At 42.0% G+C, this 19,966-nt stretch overlaps 1 protein-coding gene across 3 annotated transcripts in view; it reads right to left on the reverse strand.

Moving 5' to 3' along the window:
* The window catches only part of rnf150a (ring finger protein 150a), a 130,331-nt gene that overhangs the window by 16,231 nt on the left and 94,134 nt on the right, over positions 1 to 19,966 (reverse strand). Inside the window, exons 6-8 of one of the 3 annotated variants that reach the window (XM_041185119.1) lie at positions 13,579 to 13,789; positions 12,648 to 12,840; positions 2,806 to 2,885 (exon numbers count right to left, since the gene is read on the reverse strand). In XM_041185119.1, the coding sequence (XP_041041053.1) occupies positions 2,867 to 2,885; positions 12,648 to 12,840; positions 13,579 to 13,789 (423 nt within the window). In that variant the 3' untranslated portion in view covers positions 2,806 to 2,866. Of the gene's footprint in view, positions 1 to 2,805; positions 2,886 to 12,647; positions 12,841 to 13,578; positions 13,790 to 19,966 lie in introns of those variants that run through there. The other 2 variants (XM_041185126.1, XM_041185134.1) reach the window with 2 other exon arrangements.

The raw sequence follows: 19,966 nt of genomic DNA on the forward strand, positions 1-19,966 counted from the left end.
CTGTCCGATACTGGATTTAAACTGCCATTTTAGCATCAATGCAAAATATAAATTACTTTGTACTGACAATGAACGTGAAGTATAAATTTCAGACTTTTCTTTTGTCTTATAATGTTAGTATTTATAAGTTCTTAGACAATATATGATGCACAAAACAGTTTTATGAAACATTTCTGTGGTTGAGAGAATTTCTCACAAGTAATAGATGGGTTATCATGGTTTTAATTGTTTAAATCTGTAGGTGTTCTTATAAACAATCTACAATTTTAAGTTGAATTTATATAAATATTTGTGTATTAAGAAAGGTAAAAATGGTTGCAGTTTCATTTAGGTTTTATTAACCTTGGGGCCTGGGAGTCTGGATAGATTTGGGACTAAAAGGTTTCAGGTCTTTTGGGTTTGTTTGTATACATATATTTTTAATGAGGTCTTACAACCCCTGAAGTTAAAGCAATAGGTTAAAAATTCAGTGATTCTGAAAAAAAGAAAAGCTTTACTGTTGCCTAATGACAGTGATCAAGTGACACAGACACAGAAGAGGCAGGAGTTGAGAGAGGGGATGTTTAGTGTGGGTCAGAGAAGGAAGACAGGGATCTTAAGCTCTCTGGAAAAAAAAACTGCAAGGCTGGTGAGATAGTAGTTAACTGAATTATCAGTTATAGGACTCAATAAAAAGTGATCAGTTTAGCAGAGGTGGAAGACTGAGTTCAGGAAACTAATTTGTTTGCTTTGCAATTGAAGAAACAGTGAGTTTAGAGTGCAGTTTTTGGGTGTCTCAGGGAGAGATACGAGTTGGGTGAAAGGCATCACGTGAATGCTCAAGAATTCACAACAAATAAACCGTTTGCAACTGAGCCAGTCCCAAGTGAGAAGCTTTTGTGTCATGCTGGTGGTAACTCTTCACTAATGTGTGTCTGTAAAGATATTTCTGGGGCATAGGAATAGTGGGAATTTGAATCATTGTCTTGTGTTTGTATTGAGATCTTTCCAACTTTTTTGTCTGGTGTAATATAGTTCAGTTTTCTTGTTTTAATCAATATTTTATTCTTTGTATTAAAAATTCATCAGCAGACTCCTGTGAATTTGTTCAGTAACTTTCCTCGACAGTCTCTAAAAGAAAAGTTCTATCTATCCAAGCAGGTTTCACTCTGGAATCTGATTTGTCCAGTAGTAACAGCAGCTGGATCGTAATAGTGTGTTATCTGGGTCGGGTTAGCTCTGTTGGTTAGATGGCGAGAGCATGGTGCTTAATAATGCCAATGACATGGGTTTAATTCCTATACTGGTTGAGGTGATTCTTGGGGCCTGCCTCTTCTCCTATCCCCATAGTGATGGCGTGGCTTAAGCAAAGAACAGCAATCCTAGGACAACAAGGATGCTTTATGGAGGCACAGCAAGAGAGAGAAAGGCAAGTAAAATATGACTTAATAGAGGCTAAATTGTATTCCACATATCCACTACCAGCTAGCTGTAGCAATGGTTCTGATGTTTCACAAAGCCTTCTAAAATGCTTAAAGGATCAAATGTAAAGAATTTATTTTATCTATCAATTCTTGAATTTATAGGCTTAGCAGCTGACCTCATTGACATTTGGAATATTTTCCCTGGCTGAGGGTGCTGAAATCCCAGAATGTCGATGGATTTGCTGACCCTGTCCTGCCAGTGTGGCAATTGTGGTTATAACAATGAATGAACCGGACTCCATACTCAAAAGATTTTCTTCACTTGGAACTCTTGGTTTACTCTCTCCTCTCACCCTATAAGAGGCTGTTCCAGCACTTGTCCTGCTGAAAAAAAAACGGCCTCCTCACCATTCTTAAACTCATCCCACTCCGCTCCTCTCCTCCATGCCCCTCCTCTTCTCCACTCCGCTTGGTCCACTTGCTTTCCCCATTTTACCTTAAGACTGGGCTTGACCCCCACTCCCACGTGCAACATCATCTCAGATCAGCTAGTAGTTCATGTCTAGGACAGTGTACCTCCTGTGACAGATTTGTATTTAAGACTGAGTATTGGAAAGACCACACCTCAGACTTTCGAAAACTCAGTATAGTTTCAGGGAACAGACAGCTTGCATGGAAGTCTTCATTTGATCTGCACTTGTATAATAATTTTGTTTTATTTCATCTCTGCATTGCAAATTTAAATCTTTCTTTACAGATTGCCTGAACATATGCCATAAGGTTACTTTTATTACACAATTACATATTTATTGCCTTACTCATTACCATCTCCCTTCAACTAGATAGAAAATTCACTCAAACTGCAAAATGGTCTTATGTAAGTCTGGCTCCACAAATAACAGCAATCAATGATCCTGTAATTCCAAAGTGGTCCACAGGATCTGCATCTTTGTGCTTACCCGCTCCTATATCAATCCCAATGCATCCAAGCTCCTCAGTAATAGCAAAGCAAGAGCACAAATGTCAAAATAAAGACATTTGAATTAATTGTACTTTACAAATGCTACAACTGGATTTTATTAAGACCATTAATTCATTTTCAAGTTTATATTTCAACATTGGACATTGCGTTATGTCAAGTAAGCCATTTTCTCATCATCAAATAATACTTTGGAAAAATAGATCTTTCATTAGAATCCAATTTTTGCATTCAAATGAGATCTAAACATCAAGAGAGCACTACAAAAAATGAACTAGTATCTCTGTTAAATAAAAAGCAGTTTAGAGATGATTTTCTAGACAACAAGCCATAGAGTGCATCTGCTGCAATTTAAACCCTGACACAGGCCTATTAAAGTTAAGTGCATAATTCAATTGCTACTTTAGATCAAAGGACTTTTACCTCATCTTTATGCCTCTCTATTTCTCTCGCTCTCCTCCACTTCCCCCATTCCCTTCAAGCATTATTTTACAATTGGATTTCTGAAATATAAAACATATTGTAGTGAATTTTGTAATTATTAAAAATGTTAGCTGGTGAAGATTTTCGGCAGAAATGAGGCCAAAAAAATATCCCTCCTTATCCTTAGGTATTACATCAAAGTCAGCTACTTCCAAGACTGCAGGTTCCTAATCGAGCCAGCGTCATCAGGGCGGGCATTTGGCGAGGAGAGGAATTGAAGTACTTAACTCTGAGCTATTCCAATGCACATGCAACCTTAATGGTACTGATAGAAGCATAGAGGGGTTGCCTGGCTGGCCCTCTCCCTGAAAACAGCAAATTTCATTGACAGAACAATGAAGGCCATATCTACAGCAAATAAACTACCCAATTATTCTACTGAACATACTAACAGCACTCCAAATCAGTACTACTTGATGCCACAGCTCTGCTGAACAGGACCAAGCGTATAGTCTGGAGCAATATCGTCCTAGGCAAGTACATGGAATGCTTTGGCTTGATCACAGCCACTTCTCAATGAAAACAATCCTACTTTTTTTTTATCCAGACTTCTCTTTTTTGGCTCCGGGATAAAAACACGACTATTTCTTAGCACTTTCTTTTAACTTTTCTATCAGTAAATGCTCAAATGCATGACTATGAACTGTTACGCTTTCACCAAGACAATAAGTTCACCAAGGCTCCTTCGATAGCACCTTCCAAACCCACAACCAATACCATCTAGAAGGACAAGGGCAGCAGATAGATGGGAACACCACCACCTGGATCTTCCCCTCCAAGCCAGTCACCGTCCTGACTTGGAAATATATTGCCGTTCCTCTGCTGTCGATGGGTTAAAATCCTAACAGCAAGTGTACCTATACCACATGGACTGCAGTGATTCAAGAAGGCAGCTCACCACCACCTTCTCAAGGGTAATTAAGGATTGGCAATAAATGCTGGCTCAGCCATTGAAGCTCACATCCCATGAATGTATTAAAAAAAATGCTGCTCTTCCATTCAGTGGTAGAGGTTGCAAGAGAGAAGGAGCTATTAAAGTAACTTTGGTGAGTTGCTGTAGTGCATTCTGCAGATTACAGATGTACCAGTGTTGGAGGGGGAGGGCAGTTAGTCCAGTGGCATGGGCACCAATTCGGTGAATTGCTTTTGTACTTGATGGTTTAGAACTTATGTTCGTACAGCTGTACCCTAAAAGATGAGGGATGACTATTCTATCACATTCCTGGCTTGAGCCCTGTAAAGTTGGGGCAGTTAAAGCTAGCTAGCTGGATTGCTGAAAACAGAGACATGGTATCGAAGCTTTTTATCTTGCACTCATCAGGACAGATTCGCAGGAGTACCAAATCTAAAAGGAAAAGAATCTATACTGCATGAGAAAAGGGTGCTAATTGGTTGGCAAGAGGACTCTGATTGATAGAGGCATTGCTGTGAAGAATACACAGGGAACAGTTAACTGTCAAGCTTTTGTTTAAATTCAAACCAGGCAGCTTTACTCTAAATGGACAAGGATTGCCGTGGGGAATGAACATCTCCCAAGCCTTTGTTCAGTTGAAAAAGGTGCAATTGCGTGGACATGCTCTTTCTGCTTGGAAAGAACAGGGCCCTGTGCATGAACATATGTAGCTTCTAGCATATGTAAGTGAGTCACAATGCGAGCTTGACTTATAATCTTAAATTAATCAACCTGCCTGGTTTGAAGTTAAACAAAACCTTGTTTAAACTGTTCCCTAGTTCATTCTCCATGGCAATGCCTCTACTAACCAGGGTCCTCTTGTCAACTAAGCAGCACAGTCTTCTCATGCACTACAAATTGTTGTTGCCTTTAGATTTGATGCCCTTGTGGATTTGTCCTGATGAGTGCAAGATGAAAAGCTTTGGCAGCTTGTCTCTTTTTTCAGCAATGTGCAAGGTCTGTTATCAAGCAACTAGCTAGCTGTGTGAAACCAACAAAGGCACTGGGTCAGAAACTGACAAGGAAGCAGGTTTGTCATCATCCTTGAGAGGAAGACCCTGGGACAGGAAGCCAGCAGCACCTAGAGAACTGTGAGAAAAGAGGACCTGTTGGTCAGAGCCAAAGTGTGACACCAAGGAGAACAGGTAGGTGATTGGTGGGTATCTCTTCCGTTTCTCTTTTGATTGGCAAGTGGTTTAAATCAGGAGACTGAAAAGTACAGTTAAGAAATTCATTTTTAAAGTATTTAACATCTAAATTAATTAATTAAACAGAATAAAGGTGGCTGGGCAGGTGATTGCAACTGTAGTATGTGGGAGGTGGTGGACACCTGTGTGATCCACAGTGACCACACCTACAGCAAGTGTTGGCTGCTTGAGGAACTTCGGCTCCAAGTAGATGAGCTGGAGTTCGAGCTGCGGACACTGCGACACATCAGGGAGGGGGAGAGTTACCTGGACACTGTTTCAAGAGACAGTCACGCCCCTTAAATTAAATCAAATTTGGACCATGGTCAGGGACAGGAGGATGTGACTGTGAGTGAGGCAGGTATGGGGATCCAGAATTTAGCTTTGGAGGAGCCTCAGCCAGTGCCATTGTCCAATAGTTCTTATTCCCGGTGTAGACGAGGGCACAGATCGCAGGGAGGTGAGTGAATTGGCCACAGCACTGTGGTACCGAGCACTATTCAAGCGGGGGGAGAAAAGAGAAATGTAGTAGTAATAGGGGATAGCATAGTTCGGGGAATAGATACTGTTCTCTGTAGCAAAGACAGAGTGTCCCGAAGGCTATTTTGCCTAGCTGGTATCAAGGTTAAGAACATCTCTTCTGGGTTGGAGAGGGAGGGGAAAGATCCAGTTGTCATGGACCACGTACATACCAACAACATAGGTAGGACTAGGAAAGAGGCTCTGCTGAGGTACTATGAGCAGCTTGAGGCTACATCACAAAGCAGAATCACAAGGGTAATAATCTCTGGATTACTACCTGAGCAATTGGTGTAAGATAAATAAGGTTAAAGAGGTAAATGCGTGGCTCAGAGGTTGGTGTGGGAAAAAATGGGTTCCAATTCATGGGGCACTGGCACCGGTACAGGGGAAGGAGAGAGCTGTTCCACTCGGACAGGCTTCATTTGAACCATGTTGGGACCAATGTCCTGGCAAATTGTATAACTAGGGCTGTAGATAGGACTTCAAATAATTAGTGGGCGGGAGGGTTCAGTTGAAGGAAAGTTTAAAAAATCACAAAGAAACGAGGGAGAAGTGCAGGGTAGTGAAGAGGTGAACAATAATCAGGCAGAAAATATAAGCAGAAAAGTGCAGCAGAAATCAGAACCAGAATGAGCAATAATGATAAAAAGTCAAAACTTAAGGCTCTTTTTTTGAACGCATGCAGCATTTGTAACAAGATAGATGAGTTGGCGGCATAACTAGAAATAAATGAAAATGACTTGATAGCTATTACAGAGACACACTTGCAGGGTGACCAAAACTGGGAACTCAATTTTCAAGGGTGCTTAACGTTCCCGAAAAACAAGCAAAAAGGAAAAGGGGGTGGGGGTAGCTTTGTTAATAAAGGAAGGTATCAGTGCAATGGTGAATAGTGATATAGGTGTAATAGATCATGATGTGGAATCAGTTTGGGTGGAAATAAGGAATAGCAAGGGGAAGACGTCATGGGTGGGAGTCATCTATAGGCCCCAGAAGAGTTGGCTCACTGTAGGACAAAATATAAATCGGGAAATAATGGTGACGTGCAAGAAGGCTGCTACAATTGTCATGGGTGATTTTAATCTGCATAGACTGGACAAATCAGATTGGTGGGGGTAACATGGAAGACAAATTTGTAGAGTGCATTTAGGGATTGTTCCTTAGAGCAATAAGTTGCAGAACCTACCCAAAACAGGCTATTTTAGATCTCGTAACATGTAATGAGGTGGGATTAATAAGAGATATCATAGGTAAGGATCCTCTAGTGGGGTAGCGATCACAACATGGTAGAATTTCAAATTCAGTTTGAGGGTGAGCAACTCGGGTCTTAAACTAGTGTCCTCAACTTTAAAAAGGGCAGTTACAGAGATATGAAGAAAGAGTTGTCTAAAGCAGGCTGGGAAAATAGAATAAGGGGAAGGTCAGTGGATGAGCAGCGGCAGATATTTAAGCAGATATTTCATAACACTCAGCAAAACTTTATCCCAGTCAAAAGGAAGGGCTTGATAAGAAGGATGAACCACCCGTGGTTAACAAAAGGTGGTTAAGGAGAGTGTCCAATCAAAAACTAAGGCATATAAAGTAGTGAAAACTAGCGGTAGGCCAGAGGATTGGGAATTTTTTTTAGGAACCAACAGCGGATGACTAAAAAGCTAATAAAGAAGGAGAAAATTGATTATGAAAGTAAATTGGCAAGAGATATAAAAACAAACAGCAAGAGCTTCTATGGGTATATAAAAAGAGAGTGGCTAAAGTGAGCATGGGACCCTTGGAGGATGTGACTGGAGAATTGATAATGGGGAACAGAGAAAACGGCAGATAATATAAATCCGTATTTTGCATCAGTCTTCATGGTGGAAGATACTTTAAACACCCCAAAGATATCAGATAAGCAAGGGACTAATGGGAGGAAAGATCATGAAACAGTCTCTATCACAAGGGGCACAGTATTTGATAAGCTAATGGGACTAAAGGCAGACAAGTCACCAGGACCTGATGGCCTGCATCCAAGGGTTTTAAAGGATGTGGCTACAGAGATAGTGGAAGCATTGGCTGAAATATTCCAGCATTGGTAGAAAATATTTCAGAACTCACTGGGTCCCAGGAGGGTCCCAGCAGATTGGGAAATCGCTAATGTGACGCCCCTGTTCAAGGAGGGAGGGAGACAAAAAGCAGGAAACTATAGGCCAGTCAGCCTAACATCTGTCGTTGGGAAAATGCTAGAGTCCATTATTGAGGAAGAAATAGCAGGACATTTAGAAAAGCTTAACACAATCAGAGTCAACATGGTTTTGTGAAAGGGAAATCATGTTTGACAAATTTGCTGGAGTTCTTTGAGAATATGACAAGCAGAGTTAATAAAGAGGAACCAGTTGATGCAGTGTATTTGGATTTCCAGAAGGCATTCGATAAGGTGCCACATAAAAGGTTATTGTACAAGATTGGAGCCCACAGTATTGGAGGTAATGTATTAGCATGGATTGAGGACTGGTTAAAACACAGAAGAGAGTTGGGGTTAATGGGTCTTTTTCATGTTGGAAAGATGTAACTAGTGGAGTGCCACAAGGATCAGTCCTGGGGCCTCAATTATTTACTATCTATATTAATGACTTGGAGGGGTGGGGGGGGGGGGGCGCAGAGTGCAATGTATCCAATTTTGCTGATGATACAAAAATAGATGGGAGGGCATGTTGTCATGAGAACATAAGGAATCTGCAAAGGTGATTATAGATAGGTTGAGTGAGTGGGCAAAAACTTGGCAAATGGAGTTTAATGTAGGAAAGTATGAGGTCATGCACTTTGGTAGGAACAATCAAAAGGCAGACAATTATTTAAATGGAGAGAGACTCCAAAAAAGTACGAGAGAGAGAGAGAGAGAGATCTGGGCGTTCTTGTGCATGTAACACAAAAAGTTTGCATGCAGGTGCAGCGAGTAATTAAGGGGGCAAATGGAATTTACGCCAGTATTGCTTTGGGGGTTGGAGTTTAAAAATAGGGAAGTCTTGTAACTGTACAGGGCGTTGGTGAGGCCACACCTGAAGTGCTGTATACAGTTTTGGTGCCCATATTTAAGAAAGGATATACAGGCTGCTCAAAAGAGATTCACTTGACTGGTTTTTGGGATGAAGAAGTTGACTTATCAAGAATGGCTAAACAGGTTAGGCCTTTAGTTTAGAAGAATGAGAGAAGATCTTACTGAATTGTACAAGATTCTGAGGGTGCTTGACAGGGTAGACGTTGAGAAAATGTTTCCACTAGCGGGGGAAACTCAAACTAGGGGACATAGTTACAGAATAAGGGGACATTCATTTAAAACTGGCTACTTCTTGAGGGTAGTAAACATCTAGAAGTCTCTACCCCAGAGAGTGGTGGAGGCTAGATCACAAAGTACTTAAGGAGGAGGTAGATAGATTTTTGAAATATAGGGGAGTTGAGGGCTATGAGGGGCTGGCACGAAAGAGGAGTTGAAGCCTGGGGCAGATCATCCATGATCTTATTGAATGGCAGGGCAAGCATGAGGGGCCGAACAGCCTACTCCTGCTCCTATTTCTTAAGTTATGTTGGAATGGCCAAGCCTTTTCCATGCAACCAATGCCACAGTCATGGGGCTGCACCTCTACATTTCCTTTGTTCTGTGTGAGAATAGGGAGAAGGGCTATAGTGATACTCTGAAGTCCCCTTTCCCTGTTCTCCTCCATGATTTTAAAACTAAGGAGAAGCTACCCATCCAGCTGCCAGAGCAGTCAACAAAGCACTTAAAAGATCCTGGTGTATAAGGATCAGACTTTGAATGCAGGCTATCATCTTGGGATCAGGGCTAAGTGGTTAATTCTGTTGACTGGCTACTTCCTGGGCCATTCTATCCCGCTGCCCATAACTTGTGCACTGATGCCCAATGAGTCTGGCAACAGATTAAAGGTAGGTAAAGGTTTCAGACTGGTATGAAGGTTGCACTCTGAACATTATCCATCTTTTCTTCTTTCAGTTGCTCCCAGACTATATATGTTCATGGGTGCTGGTTAGGCTTCATGTTTTTTTTTTAAATTCATTCACAGGATGTAGGCTTTGCTGGCTGGGCCAGCATTTAATACCCATCCTTAGCCGCCCACGAGAAGGTGGTGGTGAGCTGCCTTCTTGCAGAGCAGCAGTCCATGTGGTGTAGGTACACCCTCAGTGCTGTTGGGAAGAGAATTCCAGGATTTTGACCCAGCGACAGTAAAGGAAAGGCGATATATTTCAAAGTCAGGATGGTGAGTGACTTGGAGGGGAACTTCCAGATGGTGATGGTCCCATCTATCTGCTGCCCTTGTCCTTCTAAGTGGTAGCGGTTGTGGATTTGGAAGGTGCTGTCTAAGGTGCCTTAGTGAATTCCTACGGTGCATCTTGTGGACAGTACATACTGCTGCCACTATGCGTTGGTGACGGAGGGAGCGAATGTTTGTGGTTGTGGTGCCAATCAAGCAGGCTGTTTTGTCCTGGACAGTGCCAAGCGTCTTGTGTATTATGGGAGCTGCACTCATTCAGGCAAGTGGGAAGTATTTCATCACATTCCTGGCTTGCGCCTTGTAGATGGTGGATAGGGTTTGGAGAGTTAGTCGTCACAGGATTCCTAGCCTCTGGCCTGCTCTTGTAGCCATGGTATTTATATGGCAAGTCCAGTTCAGTTTCTGGTGAATGGTAACCCCTCCAGGATGTTGATAGTAGAGGATTTAGTGATGATAAATTCTCTCTTGTTGGAGATGGTCATTGCCGGGCACTTGTGTGGCACGAGTGTTACTTGCCACTTGTCAGCCCAAGCCTGCATATTGTCCAGGTTTTACTGCATTTGGACATGGACTACTTCAGTATCTGAGGAGTTGTGAATGGCTAAACATTGTGCAATCATCATCAACGAACATCCCTACTTCTGACCTTATGATGGAAGGAAGTTCATTGATGAAGCGGCTGAAGATGGTTGGGCTGAGGACACTACTCCTGAGGAATTCCTGCAGTGATGTCCTGGAGCTGAGGTGGCTGACCTCCAACAACCACAACCATCTTCCTTTGTGCTAGGTATGACTCCAACCAGCGGAGAGTTTTCCCCCCTATTCCTATTGACTTCAGTTTTGCTAGGGCTCCTTGATGCCACACACAGTCACATGTGGCCTTGATGTCAAGGGCAGTCACTGTCACCTCACCTCAGAAGTTCAGCTCTGTTGTACATGTTTGAACTAAGGCTGTGAGGTCAGGAGCTGAGTGGCCATGGTGGAACCCAAACTAGCTGTCAGTGAGCAGGTTATTACTAAGCAAGTGCCAATTGATAGCACTGTTGATGACACCTTCCATTACTTTACTGATGATGGAGAGTAGACTGATGGGACAGTAATTGGCTGGGTTGGATTTGTCCTGCTTTTTGTGTACAGGACATACCTGGGCAAGTTTCCACATAGCCAGGTAGATGCTAGTGTTATAGCTGTACTGGAACAGTTTGGCTTAGGGTGCAGCAAGTTCTGGAGCACAAGTCTTCAGTACTATTGCCAGGCCACACGGCCTTTGGACTATCCAGTGCCTTCAGCCGTTTCTTGATATCACGTGAAATGAATTGAATTGGCTAAAGAATGGCATCCATGATGCTGGGGGCCTCTGGAGGAGGCCAAGATGGATCATCCATTCTGCACTTCTGGCTGAAAATTGTAGAAAATGCTTCAGCCTTCTCTTTTTCACTGATGCTCTGGGCTCCCCTATTATTGAAGGTGGGGATATTTGTGGAGCCTTCTCCTCCAGTGAGTTGCTTAGTTATCCACCAACATTCACATCTGGATGTGGCAGGATTGCAGAGCTTAGATCTGATCAATTGGTATGGGATCGCTTAGCTCTGTCTATCACTTGCTGCTTATGTGTTTGGCATGCAGGTAGTCCTGTGTTATAGCTTCACCAGGTTGACACCTCATTGTTAGGTATGCCAGGTGTTGCTCCTGGCATGCTGTCCTGCACTTTTCATTGAACCAGGGTTGATCCCTGGCTTGATGGTAATGCCAGAGTGGGGGATATGCCGAGCCATGAGGTTACGGATTGTGTTAGAGTACAATTCTGCTGCTGCTCATGGTCCACAGCACCTCATGGATACTCAATCTTGAGTTGCTAGATCTGTTCAAAATCTATCCCCTTTAGCACGGTGATAGTGCCACACAACACGATGGATGGTATCCTCAATGTGAAGGCGGGACGTCGTCTCCACAATGACTGTGCGGTGGTCATTCCTACCAATACTGTCATGGACAGATGCATGTCTTTCAATTAAAGCATACGTAGTGACTGTAATCTGTAGTCCTTACATCACAAATTAATATAACTCAAGTCAAAAACAGTTTTCTTTATTGCCTGAGGTTATATTGAAAATTTGGTTTCTCTACCTGACATTTTTAAAAAACATAGGTACAGCATGACCAAGCGTTAATATATTTAAATGTGGATGAAGCAAAACTTAATCACAAGTGGAAAATTCTGCCTTAAACAAAAATAATTCTAGGCCAGTTTTACAACATTAGTAAGATATATTCACCCTATACATATATACAACAGTTTTCCTGAGGGATTCTCCTGATCAACCTGCATAACCACAGCAAAAACACCAACTATTTGTTTATGCATGTACCTGGAGTTTCTTCTGATGTTGTGCCAAAGTTACGACAGCTGGTCGGGAGAAGCCCCAAGGAAATTCCCGATGATGGCACCTTGAGACTTTCAGGTACTTGAGCTTAGATGCGAGGCAAGCAATTTTACAACATGCATGAGTTTGCACTTAATATAGTGCACTAAATTAGTCCAAGAAATAAAGTTATTATAAATCATTACTCAATTGGAGATGGATAGCCATTTACAGATCTAAACACCAGTATTGCTAAGCTACTGATAAAATCGAAATAGTTCAGTGCATTGAGGTTTCAAATCAACTATGGTCCAGAATGATTCTCCTTCAGGAGCAAGGCAAGAACATTAGAAAAAAAGTATTAAATAATTACAAGTACTCCATGTGCTTGAAAATATCTTTCCTTTCCCAAGTGGACTGTTTAATGGTGTTAATGTGCCAATTTCAATACACAGACAGGAGATGCCACACGATATAATGTATTGCTGCATACCTAATCGTTTCTCCCAAATGGTTGAGAGTAACAACCTCTTCATTTCCCCACAAGGACCAGCCCTCCTCCTCCTGATCAGTCTCCAACGGTGTGTGAGAGATGTAACTTGGAGAAGAAAGATTTTGTGGAGTCTCTTCCATTCTTCTGAGCACCCTCCACTCACAGTGCTCATATCCATCCAACCCCTCCAAACCTGTGCAGAGTACAAATAGGGAAATTCTTTCTTTCCCCCAGAGATACACTTTGGAAAATTAACTAACACTCTAGCATTGACCACATCCTTTTATACCGTACAGGAACTGGGTTGGTAATATGGGATGCATCTTGATGTCTCAAGACATTATAAGGGAAGGATTGTAAATACATTTCCTCAAAATAATACTTTGGGATGCAGTGTATGAACAACTTCAGTCATGTTGTGTGGTAAGTGTAGATACTTGAGAGAAAAAGGTGAGTTTGGACCTATGATTCCCAAAACTCTCCAACACAGTATTTTTTCTCATGCTGTAGAATTTGTTGATTGAGACTGATTACTATGATTAGTTAACAACTCAGTTATCATTTTCTCATGCAATTACTCGGATGGTCGATGGCAAACTTGCTGGACCTTGGTCTTTTTCTGTCCAACAATTCTTATATTCATTTGTTATTCCTTATGTAATAGTTTCCCAGTAAATTGTGAATGTATGCTAACCCTTTGCAACACTGTATGGGGGATTAAGATGTGCATTAAAATTGTGCTTTACAAAATTATTAACTGATTCTAAATTGAGGGAAACGGAAAATACATTAACTAAGCAAAACAAATCAATATCAAATTCTTAAATTTTGGAGGCAAAACCAACCCAGTGGCACAATTCATTTATTTGCCTATCCCTAAACATATTGCAATATGGGATAAGGAAGGCAATATAATTCTAAATCGACTTACTGTTGCTAGTCGTAATATTAACCTCTTCAACTTGAAGAGAGTCATTGTCCTGAATGATCTGTGAAAAGCCAATAGTTCGAACAGGAGGATCAAGGCCAACAGAACTTTCATTTACTGTCACATCACTGGCACCTGTAATCTGATTAGTGGGTGGCCCTCCTATGGATCCTTCAAAATCAGTTGTTACATCGTCTGCACAGTCTGCATTTGGCTATAAGAAAAAGAACACAAGTCACATGTTAAGCATTTCCTGATAAATAAAAACATAAAACTATAGATGTTTCTTACTGTGATTTCACATAATAATGTTCACATTTCATGGATTAACAATTGATTGAAGTGGGCAATTGGAAAGTTTGATGGCTATTAGAGGGCAAAAGATACAAAAGTGTTAATGGATGTGACAAATATAGAGTGAAGTACTCAACAAAATAAATGAAACAGAATTTACAGCATGTGGCTGCATTTTTCAACCCAGGAGATAACACCAATCAAGAACAATCTTTGCAAACATTTCCATTCCTTATATGGATGCAACAGAGCAGACCACATGTTTAAACTCCAACAGATGTTGCTCTTTTAGAAATATTACAGAAAGTCCTGCCTCAAATCTTCCCTTAGCAACTACGATGCTATCAATCAACAGAAGTTACAAGCTAGCCAATTTAAAAACATCATGTGCTCACAGCCATGATTATTGCATAACCAATTTTAGCCCTTCCCCCACCCACACTATTTACAAAAAATATCACTTGTCACAAACTCATTACGTAAACTGTGTTAAATATATCTTACTTTCATCAACACCTTAACATGTTGTAAACAATGATGTTTGTATTTATTTCTATTCATGGTCAAACAGAAGATGCAAGAGTTTCCCTGGAGATAAGATGTACCTAATTATTTGGCTCAACCTTTCCATAATACTATTTTTTTAAAACTACCATAAATTAATGTCTTTTATACACCTGTGTTACAAAACTACAGTACAGGAGTTGAGGTAACAATGAACAACAAGATTTAAGCTGTTCATCAATATACTCGTAATCATATGTTACTGTACCGGAATGTATACTACACGCGGTTCTGTAAAATATACAGAGATACAGCCATTACATTTTTCTGGACTTGGCTATGATTTTCCATTTCTTTTGCAGGTTGAGAGTTGGACATGGTCAGATCCATGTAGTTATGTCAGAAGCGGCATCAGTCATCTGTTTGTTCAGTGAGTAATTACTGCACTTGGTGTGTAGCCAAAACATACAGAGCAGAAGGTTAAAGGTTTCAACTTTAGTTTTAAGTGAATCAGCAAGAGCAGCAGTACAAGTCAGGAGACAGATATTTCCAGCAACATTTAAAGTGATCTTCGGTTGCACTCAAGTAAAGCCGTAAAGAGTTTTATGAGACATTTTCTTGGATTAGTTTATGGGATTCCACATCTTAAACAATTTGAGTGTGCTTGTAGTTCGTTCTGAACTGCTAAGGAGCTTCTTGAGGAAGGAGCAAACAGCTGCAGCTGGAGGAATACAAGGAGGAAAGCGCCAAGGAATCATTGCCCGCCGAAGAACTTACAGGCTCAGGGCAACATACCTAGATCTATCCAAGGAACAGTGTATATGGAGGTTTCAATTCTGTAGGGAAGCTGTGACAAAGTAATGTTGTAGCCTGCAAGATGACCTACAACTAACTGCCACAGTTAACACAGCAAAGCTTGTTGCATTCAAGGTCGCTGCAGCCCTTAATCTCTTTGCCTCTGGCTCCTTCTAGACTGTCACAGGGGATATCAGCAGATCATTTACTCTGCAGTTCTTGCCTGCATTAAGTGTGTTGCTGATGCCCTACTTTATGAAGGAAACAAGCTCATAATTCTCCCCTGGATATGTGAAAGCAGCAAGACAAGACTCTGGGGTTCATATGATTATAGGCTTCCCCAAGTCCAGAGTGTCACTGGCTGCACTACATGGGCTCCTTCAAACACCCCTACTGACTTTATGAATTGCAAGGGGCTTCAACTTTTTTAATGTGCAAACCAGGTGCTATTATCAGCAGTGCATCTTGGCGCCTGCCAGTCATATCCAGTCAATTGGCCATCCCTACTCTGCCTGGCATAACAAATGATATATTGACTGTTTTGGGACAAGACACTGCAGGATATCGAAGAAGCAGAAGGTATCCAAGCATTTCCGAACCTCTATCTTCAAATGTTAAAAATTTTAGCACCAGCTCATCAAAAGAACAATTATTAACTCTCTCTGACCTGCACAATTTGCAGTTCTAGTGGAACATAGTCAAGTAATTATCTAACATCAAGCTCAACCTCATTATTTCCCTTTTCTTGAGAAGGACCAGAAGAGTTCTTAGATATAATGAGCTGAACTTTAACTTTCAGACATGTTCACAATGGAGAAGACTGACTGAGAAGGGAATATGGTAGCTTCAGCAGTGCACTTGTCCCAGCCAATGCATTTTCATCTGAACTTCTGAGTTCATTGATCAATTAAGGTTATGTGCTTTGCTAACACACCTCTACCTCCTTTATGTCTGACCCTGGAAGTTCCTTTGAAATAACGGAACAGAAGTAGAACAATGTAGGTTGTTCATCATGTCCAACCACTCTAACTGATCAAGAAAACCCTGAAGTCGGATACAAGTACTGTGGATGGGTTAAAAGCAGCGTAAAACTGGGCATTCATGCGACACTGTGGGCCATCAGCAACAGAATTGCATTCAATCACAATTTGTAACCTTATGGCCTGGCATATTCCTTACTCTACTATTTCCTTTAAGCTAGGGGATCAAGTCTGGTTCAATGAAGCGTGCAGGTGGGCATTCCAGGAGCAGCATCAGATGTATCTAAAAATGAGGTGCCAAGCTGATAAAGTTATAACACAGGGCTACATGTATGTCAAGCAGTGGAAAGTGACCGCATGATCAATGAATTAGGTCAAAACTCTGCAGTCCTGCCACATCCATTCGTGAATGGTGGTGGGCAATCAAATAACCTAACTTGAGGAGCAGGCTCCACAAATTCTCAATGATGGGGGAGCCCAGCACATCAGTGCAAAAAGGAAGGCTGAAGCATTTGCAACCATCTTCAGCCAGAAGTGCCGGGTAGAAGATCCATCTTGGCCTCGAGATGCCCAGCATCACAGATGCCAGTCTTCGGCCAATTTGGTTCTCTCCACCTGATACAAGAAACAGCTAAAGATATGGGATACAGAGAAGACTATGGGCCCTGGCACTATCCTGGCAGTAGTATTGAAGGCCGGTGCTCCAGAACTAACTGCACCCCTAGCTAAACTGCTCCAGTACAGCTATGACACTGACATCTACCCGACAATGGAGGAAAATTGCCCAGGTATGTCTTGTCCACAAAAAGGAGAAATTCAATCCAGCCAGTTACCATTCCATCAGTCTACTCTAGATCATCAGAAAATTAATGGAAGATGCTGCTGACAATGTTACCTAGCAGCACTTATACAGCAATAACCTGCTCACTGACGTTCAGTTTGGGTTCCACCAAGGGCACCCGGCTCTTGACCTCATTACAGCTCTGGTCCAAACACGGATAAATGAGCTGTACTCAAAAGATGAGGTGAGAGTGCATGCCATTGACATCAAGGCAGCATTGAATCAATCGTGGCATATAAGGGGCCCAGCAAAATTAAAGTCAATGGGAATCAGAAGTCTGAAGTTATACCTAGCACAAAGGAAGATGGGTGTAATTGTTGGAGGTCAATCACCTCAGCCCCAGGACATCACTGCAACAATTCCTCAGGGTAGACCCAACCATCTTTAGCTACTTCATCAATGACCTTTCCTCCATCATAAGGTCAAAAGTGGGTAGGTTCGTTGATGATTGCAGAGTGTTCAGTACCCGTTGCGACTCCTCAGCTATTGAAGCAGTCCGTATCCATACACTGCAAGACTTGGACAACATTCGGGCTTGGGCTGATAAGTGACCAGTAACATTCGCGTCACCAAAGTGCCAGGCAATGGCCACCTCCAACAAGAGAAAATCTATTTATCTCCTCTTGACATTCAACAACATTACCATTGCAGACTCCTCCATCATCAATATCCTCAGGGTTACCATTGATCAAAAATTTAACTGGACTAGCCACATAAGACTTCTCAGGGGCAATTAGGGATGGGCCATAATTGCTGGCTTAGCCAGACACACCCACATCCCATGAATGAATAAAAAAATAAATAAGTACTGTGGCTGCAAAAGCACGTCAGAAGCTGAGAATTCTGCAGCAAGTAACTCATCTCCTGACTCCCCAATGCCTGTCCACCACCTGCGAGGCACCAGTCAGGAATGTGATGGAATACTCTCCACTTGCCTGAATAAGTTATTTATTTAGCGAATGCAAATCCCTGGAGCCCAGCAATTGCCTCATTAGCTGAATTTAAGGTAATTACTCCGCCACTTAGTCTGCAGAAGGGATACTCCTTGGCAATGTGCAGCATTTTGTGTCTCTCTCCACAAGTGCATAAGAGGTTGCCCCAGTGGTGGAGGTTGGCTGCACAAGGACTCTGACTTGTTCTGAACCTGTTTAGCCAGGATTATACCTGCCATGGTAGATCAAAGCCTGCCATTCGACAAATGGGGTTTTCCCTGTTTCCCATTCCTTGGTCCAAAGAATGTCTGCTGTTAGGCCTTACTCAGGGAGATTACTCCATATTGGGTGCTGAGAATGGAAGCAGGTGGATTGAATATATCATTATGGAGTGGTAAGTGATGTGGACCACGGATATTTTCAACCAGCTTGTGGGTTTTCGTCAGTTGGTGGATGTGTGGGAGAGTGAAGTTTGCGAGGACTGCGAAGTCAGGGGAGGAATGTTGAGCAGAGAGTCCCAGTTATGATGTGCATTGTTGCGTTCAATTGAGTGTCAACAAGATGTCTGTGTGATGGCCTGTGCCAGACAGGTGCATAGTACTCTGCTGCAGAGTATGATAGGGCAAGTGCTGAGGTACAGAGTATTGTAGCAGCTGTGCCCCACGTAGATCCAGCAAGCTTGGTTAATAAGTTGTTTCAGGTTTTGATCTTTGCTGGTGTTTTCTTCAGATGCTATCAAAAGGACAGAATCCTATCTAGAGTGACTCCTAAGTATACTGGGTTGGGGTCATGCTTTAGTCTGAGTGGCAAGTGACATTCGCACCACACAAGTGCTAAACAATGATCATCTTCAACAAGAGAGAATCTAACCACTGCCCCTTGACATTCAATGGCATTGCCATCGCTGAATGCCCCACTATCAACATTCCGGGGGCTTACCATTGACCCAAATTGAATTAGAACAGCCATATAAATACTAGAGCAGGTTGGAGGATAGGAATCCAGCGGGGAGTAAATTACCGCCTGACCCTCCAAACCCTATCCACCATTTACAAGACACAAGTCAGGAGTGTGATAGAATACTCTCCATTTGCCTGCAGCTCCAACAACACTCAAGAAGCTTGACACCACCCAGAACAAAGCAGCCCACTTGATTGGCACCCCTTTCACAAACATTCACTCCCTCCAACACTGACAAACAGTGGCAGCAGTGTGTATCATCTACTACAGAATGTCTGATGCACTGCAGAGACTCACCAAGGCTCCATAGGCAGCACCTTCCGCCATTCCTTCACTGTTGATGGGTAAAAATCCTGGAATGTCCTTCCTGACAGCACTGTTGGTGCAGTTAAACCAATTGGACTGCAGTGGTTCAAGGCGGCAGCACACCACCACCTTCTCAACGGCAACAAATTCTACTTTTGGCAGTGATGCTCAAATTGCATGAAAAATGTTTTTAAATGTCACCAATAAACCACTGCTGCGACATCAAGTTTCCAACATACTCCTGGCCTTCCCCCTCTCCTAGCTGATCAAAAAGTTAAATTTCAGCCCAGTGCTTTTATTTATAAATCGTAGCATCCCATGCATCTTTTTAGGAGTCTTATCAACTTGACCTGCCACCTTCAAAGATTTGCGTATGTGGACCCTCCCTTTAAAATTGCACCATTTAGTTTATTTTGCCTCTCGTCATACTTCCTTCCAAAATGCATTACTTTAAATTTTTCTGCATTAAATTTTTCCAGCCAAATGTCTGCCATTTCACCAGTCTATATACTCCTGAAGTCCCTTACAGTCCTCTTGTTTACAACATTTTCAAGTTTTGTGTCATCTGCAAACTTTCAAATTATGCCTCCATAGTCAAATCCAGGTCAGTAATATACATCAAAGACTTTTGGTCTTAATAACCAACCCCGGGGGATAGCACTGTATGTGTGTCTGTAGTCTGATCACCAGTACCTCTGTTTTTATTTCTCTTAGCCAATGTTATGTTCACACAGACAGTGCCCTTTTATATCCATGGACTTCAATTTTGATAAAAAGTC

This window comes from Carcharodon carcharias, chromosome 1 (assembly GCF_017639515.1).
Source record: "Carcharodon carcharias isolate sCarCar2 chromosome 1, sCarCar2.pri, whole genome shotgun sequence".
NCBI classification, from domain to species: Eukaryota; Metazoa; Chordata; class Chondrichthyes; order Lamniformes; family Lamnidae; genus Carcharodon; species Carcharodon carcharias.